We start from the raw sequence: 11,956 nt of genomic DNA on the forward strand, positions 1-11,956 counted from the left end.
TTTGACAAGTAGCAAAAGTCCAGTTCAGGTCTAGTGTATGACTGAAGCTGTGAGAGGGTCCTGAGACAAAGGCAGGTCAGAGTAAGTGTGAAATTGTGCTGCTCACTGGGTGAGATTAGAACAGAAACCAGGGGTGTAAAGTAACAAATTACATACACGTTACTATAATATATATATATATATATATATATATATATATATATATATATATATATATATATATATATATATATATATATTTTTTTTTACCTGCAATTGTACATTTAAAAGTAGTTCAACATGAAATGCAACCTTTGAGCGTGTCTTGTGTAAATGTATGCTATTTGTAGTTATTCTTTTCTCAAAGAACATTGTTTTCTTTTGGTTTTATTTTTTTCTCTATCTTTTAAAATGTCCTGATTTGGTCCTCCTACCCAATAAATTCCTGCTCAAATTATTGCTGAACATTACCGTCGCTCCTCTCAAAACTGGATACCTTTCTTGATATTTCTCCGGACAGAATAACCAGAGGGAAGCTACTTTGATAAATTACTATATCATTATAATGTAATGCAACTTCTACTTTAAGTACTTTAACAACTACCACATTCCTTTTATACTAGACTTCAGAAGTGCTTTTACTTCACTCCACTTTGTAATTTAACTGAAGAATTTTGCAGTACACTTTCCGTCCCTTCCTGCTAGTCCGATTGCTAAATACTTATTACATTTAGATTAAAACGTTTTAAAGGTATAAATCACTATTGAACTAAATTTTCCACGTAATGCCAAATTGTTGTAACCAGTAGGAACACCAATGCCCCTGTATTTTTACTTAGCGTACCACTCATGTTCTCATATCTCGTAATACCCCTTATACAGTCAACGCAGCTCAGGTCTGAACAAAAAAGCAGGTGCCTGTCCTCTGTGCCACCTAGTGGCCAGGAGAATATGAAGAAATACACCCATCCTGCCACAGGCAAAGTAACTAACCGATCTGCCTTTCTATAGGTTTCCTGAATGATTGATTAAACCATGTTGAATATGTTTAGTTGCTGATTAAAGACCAGCAGCTAACATTTCTTTTCTCAAAACACACTCACATATCAGCTTTAACCACAATGCAGGCTGAATGCTCTTTTATTCTTAGTGCAATAAACAGTTATGCAATTTTATATAGATATATGTACATACACACACATTCAATTACAAAATAAAATAAGACACCAACATGCTTCTCAAGTAACTATTACTGAAATTAAAACTAGTAATAAATACACACTCACACAAAGGAGATCAGTACCAAAACATTAAGGTTACTGAAACAGTAACAAAACAATAAATACAACAAATATCAGTGGCTGTTACATTGTATAACATCCTTAAAAATAGTCAACCCTTGGTTCATATTCCAATATAAATAAATTGCTTTAGCCCAACACCACAAGTGGACCCGGAAGCCCATTGATCTCTGCAGTGGGAACGAGACAGGGCTCGCCAACTGAAAACATACTGTACCATAACAGTCAGCCGTGGTCTCCAAGATCTCACCTCACGCTTGAAAGAAGCCAATGACATCAAAGTACAAATAACTCAACGTTAAGAAAAAACCTCTTTCAGCTTGTGAATTAGTTCAGTTTTCCCTCAGTACCAGTGTACCCACACTGATCCCAGACAGTGTTCAACAGCTACTGTGGGTTTATCTCTCTTTCCCCACTGATAGTGTAGCATAAACTGCAGCCATTAAAAAAAACCCAAAACACAAAATATAGCCTTTATTAGCCACTTAGCTAAACTTCTTAGGAAAATACTAAAATTGCACAGTGGGGGGGGGGGGGGGCAACTGCATACCAGAGCTTGTCTGAAGGTTCTGTGCAAGCATTGGAAATCAGAGGGCAGGCAATCAAAAATACTCAGATTTCCCCCCTGTTGGGGAGACAGATGTAGCAATGGCATGGCAGGCTTGAAGCAGGGGTCTGGAGTTCTGTGCACTGTACCGTAGCAGGGAGACTTTAACAAAGCAGGAGAGACTCGTCGTCGCTGGTCTCCGCCCTGGTCCTGGCCTCCAGACAGACGTCTGGGACGCGTGCTGTGTGGACCATGCCGCAGTGTTCGCAGGGTCCATCCCGGCCCGGCGGCCTTGCCCGAGTGGAGGGCACAGCGGAGGCAGGATGGGGTGCGAGGGCCTGCTCTGCGCTGGGCTCCAGCAGCGGCCTGCCGCTCTCACCGGAGTCCCCATCCAGGGTGCCGGCCTCCGAGACCGGGATCAGGAGCTCGACGTCGTCCTCATCTTCTGCCCCACCCCCAGCCGCAGCACCATGCTCTAGCTGTCGCAGGGGGCTGTGGTTTCGGGGTGTGGAGGCTGAGCTTGTTGAGCGAGTGAGGGAGGAGCGGACCCAGCGCAGGCTGTGCATGACGCGGCTCAGCGCACTGGCGAAAGAGCTCCGCCCACTGGGGGCTGGAGCCTCCCCAGCCACGCCCCCGTCTGTCACACTTTCAGCAATGCTACCCTCACGGCTGGCCAGAGGGGCAGAGCTGCTGGAAACGGATACGATGGCCTGCACGGCGGCGGCGGGTGGGGTTTTCTGGGGCAGGGGAGCCACGAGGCCCCCGACGGCTCCGTGGGCGTCGCGGCGAGGCGGCCGGTCGCTCTCTGTGTCCGTGTCATCGGAGTCAAGGGGGAGCAGGCTGCGGCGAGGGCCTGGCCGGTCCTGCTCACGGGTGGAACTGCCCCCAGTGCCACCCGAGCCCTCCTCCGCGTCAGCGGACACCAGAGCCAGGGAGGCGGAGCGCCGCGAGCGGGTGAAGTTAAAGAGGCGGCGCCAGATGGTGCCATGGCGGGCGGAGGTTGGCAGGCGGATAGAGGTGAAGCCCAGTTGGGAGCGTACAGCCAACCTCAGGTTCTCTAGCACAGAGGCCTGATGGACACACACACAGACACAAGCAGCAAGTATTAGTGAGACAGAGACTTTAGGATGTTGAAAAAGCTAAATGCATTACATACATTTAGTACATTACCGAATATATTATATCCGACAAAACAGGTTGTGTATGGACAGAGTACAGTACAAAACATATTAAACTTGTAGATTTTGAATAAGTCAAGCATGGAGCTTGTGACTGGACCATCTCCTCTCTCACCTGGTTGCCAGAGCAGACTGGGAAATCCTCCACTGGCGGGATTAGGCCCTGGGCAATAAGCTGACCGTAGGAAGGGGGAGCTTCTCTTCTTAATAACTCTGCCTCAACCCGTGAAAGCTGTGTTTCAAAAGACCTGAAGTGGTGGGGGGTGGGGGTGGGTAGAGAAGTGTTAGGGGAAATAATACATTTTTTCCATACATTTCATAAAGTATCAAGTGTATCTGGTGTTTAGAACAAAGGTGAGAGTCTGAGTGTTTCTCCAGTGGTTAAGATCTCGCAGTCAGTGTGTCCTCACCTGCGCTCGAACATCCTGAGTGAGTAAAGCTTACAGGTGCAGCCCAGTGCAATGACCAACAGAAGTCCGCAGATGAGACTCCCGATAACCGCTGCCGTGATCACGCGTGTTGGCACGACAACAGGGCAGCTCTCCTCGTCGCTGCCATCGCCACAGTCGTCCTGCGCGTCGCACACCCAGCTCTCGAACACACAACGGTTGTTGCGGCAGTGGAAGTTGCCCGGCTGGCAGAAAAAGCAGTTCTTCTCGTCCGAGCCATTGGGGCAGCGGTTCTGGTAGTTGCAGCGGTCTGAACGTGGGTAACAGGCTCCACCCCGCGAACACGGGAACTCGTCCTCACGGCAGCTGCTGCAGTTGAGCTCGTCACGGCCATTGGCGCAGTGCCAGTATCCGTCGCAGCGCTGCGTCTCAGTATAGCAGCCCCAGCTGCCCCCGCACGGTGATTCCCATGGTAGGCAGAAGCCCTCCACCTGGTACGTGGCATTGAAGCCCCGTGCTGCATTCACCCGGTCGGCGTAGAAGTGCACACGCAGCTGTCCCGAGGGCGACACCACAGAGAGGGGAGCGTGTGCCTCCAGGGCCGTGAGTGCACGCAGCAGATGCCGCGGGCTCTCCTCCAGGCCATCGTACACCTTCACGTAGTCGCCGTAGCCAGCGCCATCCAGCTTGAAGTCAACAAAGCGCAGCACCACTTTGCGCCGGTCGCCCGTGTCGATCAGCCATGTGCAGTCACTGCCTGGCGGATAAAAGTCTGGGTAGTTGGGCGAGCTAAAGGCGCCGTAGAAGTTCCGCAGTCGCTCGCCGCATGCGGGTGCTGCACAGTCCACCTCGTCACCCAGGTCCTGACAGTCAACGCTGCCATCACAGCGGAGGGCCTGTGGGAGGCAGGTGTAGACGCGTGTGTAGCGAGACAGGCAGGGGAACTGGTCCGGGGCGCACGGCTGGAAGGAGAAGGAGGAGGAGGAGGCGGCGGCGGCTGGACCCAGACGCGCACACAGCTCCTCATCTGAGTTGTCGCCGCATTCGTCCATAGTGTTGCACTTCCACAACTCAGGGATGCACTTTCCGTTGGCACAGTGGAACTCGTCTACTGCACAGCTGGCCTCCTCCGACTTCCCTGAGAGGAGAACGCAGAACGAGAAGTAGCACTTAGCCACGCAGTGCCACTAAAGCAGCAGCTGAAACAAATGTGAACTCTGGTGCTTGGGGTCCTTCGGCAGGATGAAATTACAGAGCAAAGCAGATTCAATAGCACATGCGGTCTGTGAAAGGTCTCTGAGTTTGTTTCTTTGAAGCTTCTGCTTCACATTTTGAGCACATACTCATGGTGAGGAAGCCATAGCAGAATACTCACTGCGGCTAATTGCACCATCCCTGCAAATAACAAGTGTAATCAACTCAGGATCTATTGAAACCCAGCCAGTCTTTTCTGTGGCTCCACCAACCACATAGTCCAGGACGAAACCCCCACAGGGTAGGAAAGCCACTAAGTGGTTGTGCAAATCGATGCCAACTGGGCTTAATAAGACAATTCAATCTGCTTTGCTGGCCAGAAGGGAAGCTTTTTTGCTTAAAAAAAAAGTATCAGACATGCTTCAGGGCTATGAGAACTTACTCTGTCACTCATGCCAGCAGCATTTCAGTTTGTGGACAGCTAAATGTCAACCCCTGTGACCAGACTTGGAGAAGCCTTCTCTTTTGGTGGAAAAATAATTAAATTGGCTGGATTAGAATGAACATGTAAGATGCTCTGTCCTCTCTGTGATTACTGACAGCACAGGGTGAGGTTTCTAGACATGAAAACAGACCACAGCTTCTTGGTGCCGGTCTTCATCTACCGTGGTTTAACCCCTTTCGTGCAACCCCTAAATTTTATAGGAAGAGGATATGTGAAGCGCTTGCATGATGGAAAACTCACTCTGGCACTTCTACGAGGCCAATTCCCGGCAACGTTCTGGGTAAGCTCAAGGGTAGAGAGCCAGCAGTGGTGGAAGATATGAGCATGGTTCTTTCAAAGATGCTATTGTCCAGCACAGTGTTAACTCAGAGTCTAACCACTTCACGTGTTCTTCTGCTTCTCTGCAGTTTATTCTTAACACCACACGCCTTGTGGACCCAGTATTGCATGCAGTGTCAGCCGTCTACAAAACATCAGCTATAAACTGATGACACTGTTGCTGGTAGAGTGCATTCCATGGTGTACACCAGATGTCACATCCCTCTTTGCATATACCTTGATGGCATTTAGCTGACACTTATCCAAAGCGACTTACAATTATGACTGAGTGCAACTTGAGTAATTGAGGGTTAAGTGGGAACTTAACAGTGGTAAGACTTGAACTGGCAACCTTCTGATAAAATGTTGAGTATGATATGGGTTTTCTGTCGAAAAGGTATGGATACATGGAGTCTAAATGTTGGAGGCACGATTGTCTGTTCTCATAAGAGCCAATCACAGTCAATCACACTGGGCCAGCAGGTCTCATGGTCCATATGCCTAATCATGGGTTTAGTAAATAATAATGCACCAGTGAATACTGACACACCTATTAACATTTGCTCAGAATGTCAAAAGCACAATTTAGCATTAGAGTTAGAGAAGGTGATAGAGAGAATGAGCAAGCAAGGGAGCATATTTTCTTATATAAATATGGTAGAAATGTGACAGAAAAAAACCCCTGAGACTAGAAGAGGGGACACAGATTCAAAAGAGAACAATTTTCTCTGCAGTTCCACAGTAGCAAGTGATCACGTATGGTTAAGCGACCTCTGGTCAAGCTAGAAATAGTGGCTGTGCTGCACTACCTGTGATGTAAGAAAGCCGGAATCCCTTGCCGGTCAGACTGTCATCCGAGTGGAACTTGATCCACACGTGGTCCTGAGAGGAAATGTAAGGGGATGGGATGGAGGAGCCACAGACGCGGTAGCCATCCAGGTTCTTGTAGGTGCTGATGGAGATCCAATCCATGCCACAGCGGTGGGAGCTTTGGACCTCAAAGTCCTGAAAGCTGCGCACGCACACACACACACACACACACACACACACACACACACACACACACGCACACGAGCCAGACCTCCTTTACAGGGGCAGAGTAAACTGCATCGACTTCAGCTGTACCAAATTATGCATTATGTACATCTCAATGGCACGTTCAACACTGCAGTTATAAAAGGAACCTGAAGTGTGTGTTTGTCCTATGTCAAATGTTTTGGTCACACAAGACTCTTCTCAGAGTATGTTTAAAAAGTATGTCTAATAGAGTATCTCTATGAAATTGGTATATAGCACCTCTGTTAAAGAGTCATATAACTGAGCCCTGGTCATCAGGCATGTAACACAGGCTCTCTGTTAAACAGGGGGGAAGGGGGTGGATATAATAGACAAGAAAGTGTCTATTTCTGTACCGGTAACTATGGACACCATGTTGGAACACATGGAGTTGTAATGTTGATACACGATGACTCAAAATCACCAAACCACAGAGGGCCAGCTCTGCAACACCGGCAGAACATGGCTGCAAAGATTGGTGGAAGTGCTCATTGGTTTCAAAAGTCCATTTCTGAATCAACTGTATGAAAGAGAAGGAAACTAATTATGTACAATGAATCGGATGAAAACTTATTAGGTTCGTACGAATATGTAAAGAGAACCTTGAGGTTTGGTACTCGGCAGTACAGAGAATACCTATAGCTAAGCGCCCGTTTCCATATGGAAGCTGACAGCTCTGCTATGTTACAGTGTTTATTCAGGGAGTGGTAGTGCCATGGCTACGGTGTTGGCAGGGGTCAAGGTGTGGTTACCTGATGGTGATGATCTCTCCAGGGTTGGCCCTGATGTTCCAGCTGCAGTTGACATGGGAAGGGTACTCGTAGGGCCAGCCTGGACTGGTGATCACGCCGCTCGATGCCCGGATCTGCTCTGCCACTTCTCCACATGCTGGTGAAACACACACACACACTTTATGAAAAATTATTTCAAGACTAGAGAAATATGTTGAAAACTTAGCAAGGGAAAAAAAAACAAAAAAATCATTCTAGCTTCAGTAACCAGACAAACTATTTATTAAAATAAAATAAACCACTCACCATTAGACATTCCTGATACATATACATTTTCATTGTGCTGTATACAGGCTGTATTTTCTGTAAAACAGGAAAAAAATAACTCTGTGAAACTCACAAAGCAAATGATCCTTACTTACAACCCCAACATGACTACACCCCAATAGCTGCTTGTTTTGTTTAGATGTCTTTAAATACGTGAGCTGGGGCTAGTGGAACTCATGAAAAATAGAAGCATGCCTAATTGTGGCCGAAATAACTGAGTGAGGGCCTGAAGGCTCGGCAGCCAGCAGGTGCGTGCGCAGCTCCGCACTGTAGCACTGATAAAGTTCTTATCTCTGCAACAGGCCGGTTAACAGCCAAACACAAGACAGCACAGGCAGCTGTCTCATGCTTGCAGCTCCTTTATACTGCATGTCTGAATGTGCCAACTAGCTGTGGGGATGTGCACACATCCACATCTCTCCAGCGTGCGGAACGGTTACTCAAGCACAATGTATGTAAATAATAAATACTATAGTAAAAAACAAAGTAGGTTCCTCTATTCTTTCAGGGTTTTTAGTATTTGTATTAAGGAACTGTTATGATGAAGTCTGCACTATAGCTACTGCATATCCTGGCAGCACAGGGTCCATTAGATTCCATGTAGGGACACTGGGAGGGCAGGGCACATGGCAGTGATGGGACATATCAACACCACACACAGCCCCGCTCTGAAGCATGACAGACGTTATCGCCTACTGGTAATGGCATAGCTCATTCACAATGGGGAGGAGGGTGTTAGTGAAATATGGGACTACTGTGGGGGTTTCACACTAATGGGTTATCCCTCAAAGCACTCCTGTTCTATAATGAGACTCAATTTCCCAGTGACAATGTCACTCATAACACTATTGTGGAATCTGGCTTGGCGCACACTGGTGTAAACCATCTGCAAAGCAAAACAGAGATGAAGGGAGATGGAGTGCATTTACTGCATCACCCCATCTCAGTTCAATTATTCTTATTGATGTACTGGCCGATAGACAGCAATTTCTTTCCTTAATTTGGAAAGAAAGAAAAAAAAGCAATGACCGATACCGACAGTTTAATAAGCAGTTTCCTTTTGTTTGGAGTGCACCTAGGCCTACTTAAGGTTACACTTCACTTACATAAAGATAAACAATTATTGTTAAAACATTTCCTCACATTCCTCTGAACTTAAGTGGATTTCTTGTTAAGTCTATTTTTTCTTTCCCTTTGGTGCTGTTTTTAAACAATCAGTCAACTGATCAAAGAATATTTATTGGCCAATACCAATTGTTGGACAATATATTGGTGCATCCCTAGCCTTTGGAAGCACATGCCAGCAGATTTTTTTTTGCCATGGTGAAAGAACTCTTAAATGATCTTAGCAGGAAGTAGTAGTAAACCAAACAGACACCTATTCAGAGTGAACACAGCTAAGAAATTTGGCACCTTATTTAGTGCTCAAATCACCCAAAAATACACAGCACATGAGCTGTGTAAAAAGTAAAGTTCTGCTAGCTGAAATCGCCGTCTTTTATTAGTAACAGTATTGTGGTCGCAGCTAACATGAAATGTGCTGATTTCTAAAAACTCCAAGAGCGGTGGGGTATTTTTAGGTGATTTTTAGATATAGATGTGATTAAGTGCCATGAGCTGTTGACCAAAGGCTAAGGTTCAAAGCACCTGGCTGTAAAGAGAGCTCTTTAAGTGGAAAAGCACACAAGAACCTGTCCCATCCCACCACACAGGCTCACTGTGAACAGCTGCAGTTATTGACGTGAACATTTTAAAACATTCTTGTCACTGAGACAGCTGAACTATACATATATACATATATACATATACAGACACACACACACACATATATACATACACACTGTATGTGTATATATATATATATATTATATATATATATATATACATACATACATACACACTGTATATGTATATATGTATGGTTCCGCTGTCTCAATGACAAGAACATTTTCAAATCTTCACACTACACACACACATACAACACGCAGTAGAAGCGCAAACCCCTATCCTAGAACTACGAAAACACACATCACTCGGGAAAACAATAGAGGTCTTTGTTTCTTAGTTCAGCGTCGGCCGGCCGGCTTTCTAAGTACACACGACGTGCAACTTAAATAAATACATTTGTATCAAGCTTTTTGTCATTTTTTTTTAATTAAATGGACGATCTGGTTACAAAAAACAATTTCTAAGGATTATAACCTATTTAAAGAGGAAGGACAATCTCTTGGTGCGTTTTATAAGCCAACATATAACGTTACCTCTGCAAAACCTAACTTTTGCCTTGATGAAAACAAGATATTTCAGTTCCATGTAAAGGAAGCTCTTACAAATCAATGCCGTACTTACCGCTGAAGAGACAGAGGATTAGAAGGATATAAATCCATAATGTGTTCTTTATGCTCTCCATAGTACCGTAAGACTGGGGGGGCTGTTGGAATAATGAATCTGCAGCTTGACTTGCTTTTGTTATGTTATTTTCGTAGCTAACTACCACGAAGAGCTAATTTCTAAATGTTAGTACCTGACCAAAGGATTAGTAACCCTTTGCTATAAGGTGTATTGCTGAACAGCAGCTGTAAAAAGAGGGGTGTCCTACACGGATAATGTGAGGTTTTATTTCACTTATTTTAACTTAGTCAGCGACAGCTGCCTCAGTATTGCTACCTCAACATAGGCTACACAGCTGGGGCTAGCAGGTTAGCTAGCGCGCGAGCTAGTGGTGTAACGGTAAAACAAAGGACTTTCCTCGTTAGCGTTAGCTAGCCTGCTTTATCTCCGCATATACCGACTAAGGAAACCTACCCTGGCTATTTAATTAGGCTACATAAAGCTAGCTATTATATTATATAGCTATTATAGCTAGCTAGCTACATTTGCCAACCCATTTACACCTAACACCTACCTGGGTTAATTTAAGTTGAGGAAATCTTCATGACATCAGTCATGACTGTCCAGCTAGCTACCACCGCTAGGTAGCTAATACCACAACAAGCTGCATACAACAAACGACTGCTAGCTAGCTAGCTAGTCAAGTTTATCTTGAAACCACAGCGGGTTAACGATCGATCATAAAACTACAGACATTTAAACATTATAAAACAATAGTTTAATTCGTTCGGGTATGTAGTATGGGGTTAATTGAATAAATAGCTGTTTAACCTAGCTAACTAACCGGACCGTTATGTGTTCCTATAATCGAGCAAAACCGCAGTCTGGTCTAAGGGACGCCTCCACGGATCGAGTCAACGTTGCTGGCTGGCTTGTTGTGCCAAGTAGCTGAAAATATATCCAATAAGTGTAATAAGCACGTATAAACCATTTCCCTTTGTTTACCAGGCAATTACAAATTTGCCATGTTTTAACACCCTGTATCCCATCCAAACAAAGGCCGGAGACATCTCGCCGCCGTCCTTGGCCTTTCTCTACAGCAGCCACGACTACCAGTCGAGTGTGTGTTGTTACAGCCGGATACTGGGGCACCCCGCCTAAGAGCCTTCATTATCCCCTCTCATTTACAGACGGGGAAAGGTCAAACAAGACAGATGTTCTCCGTTTGTTATCGATATGGTTTGCGACATCTTCTATAAACTGAATCAAATAAAGGGTTTGATTATATCTATATATGCTGTATAATGTTATGTAAGAGGTTTTAGATATAATTTCTATAAATAGTGTCAGAGCAGGATTCCAGTAATCTGATTATGTTTACACCTATAAAAAAATCACACAAAGAAATGAGGACCAGCCAATTTTTATTAGACATTTAATGATTATATTTATCTGAAAGTCTCAAGAGATATAAAAACAAACAGAAACTATAGCAAACACAAAGCACAGGATGAAACAAAACACAGAAGTTTAGTTAGAGCAATACAGATGAAATAACAAGATGAAGGCAGAGCACAAAGTTCTGTCTGAGAGAAGCAGCATTTGACTCACTTTGTTCACTGTTGCCAAAGGTCACCACGTTTAAATCTACATGACAGCTGGGACAAGTGACGGCATAATAATGGCCCCTCTTGAGCTGTAGCAGATGTGATGTCATTTAACTAGACCAATAGGATTCACAAAGGGTTGGTAACGCCCCTACTGATCACTTGTGATTCTTAGTTTTTTCCCACACTGAATGTACATTTAAAGACTTTTATCTATTTTACATTAACAGTGTACTGCAGGAACTTCAGTTTTCCATACTAAGGCACAGAATTGCATGGTTAAATAAATCTTGTGCTGTGTGAGGTGGAGAAAAGGATTTTTGCCTCAGTCTCTCTTGGGCAAGCACTGTCCCTGCCATTATATGCACATGGTTTCTTCAGGGTATGGTCAATGTTTGTGCTTTATAAGATATCAATTGTATTTAAATTGCGGAATTATGTTTCAGTTTTTTTCAATTGCTAAGACACATAAACTGGTAATTGTTGCACATTA

At 44.8% G+C, this 11,956-nt stretch overlaps 1 protein-coding gene across 4 annotated transcripts; it reads right to left on the reverse strand.

Moving 5' to 3' along the window:
- Window positions 1-1,103: 1,103 nt before the first annotated feature.
- lrp12 (low density lipoprotein receptor-related protein 12) lies at window positions 1,104-11,001 on the reverse strand. 4 transcript variants are annotated; one of them, XM_035529234.2, is made up of 8 exons: window positions 10,431-11,001; window positions 7,505-7,561; window positions 7,220-7,355; window positions 6,824-6,987; window positions 6,221-6,423; window positions 3,416-4,532; window positions 3,121-3,253; window positions 1,104-2,897 (listed from the first exon to the last, which is right to left on the reverse strand). In XM_035529234.2, exons 3-8 carry the CDS (start codon window positions 7,352-7,354, stop codon window positions 1,992-1,994), a joined length of 2,658 nt encoding a protein of 885 aa, XP_035385127.1. In that variant the 5' UTR covers window position 7,355; window positions 7,505-7,561; window positions 10,431-11,001; the 3' UTR covers window positions 1,104-1,991. The 4 variants fall into 4 exon arrangements, with proteins under 4 accessions (XP_035385127.1, XP_035385126.1, XP_026851525.2 ...); XM_035529233.2 differs by having other exon boundaries at window positions 9,875-11,001; XM_026995724.3 differs by lacking the exon at window positions 6,824-6,987 and having other exon boundaries at window positions 9,875-11,000.
- Between the last annotated feature and the right edge of the window lie 955 nt (window positions 11,002-11,956).

This window comes from Electrophorus electricus, chromosome 2 (genome assembly GCF_041902795.1).
Source record: "Electrophorus electricus isolate QZ-2024a chromosome 2, ASM4190279v1, whole genome shotgun sequence".
In the NCBI taxonomy this organism is placed as follows: domain Eukaryota; kingdom Metazoa; phylum Chordata; class Actinopteri; order Gymnotiformes; family Gymnotidae; genus Electrophorus; species Electrophorus electricus.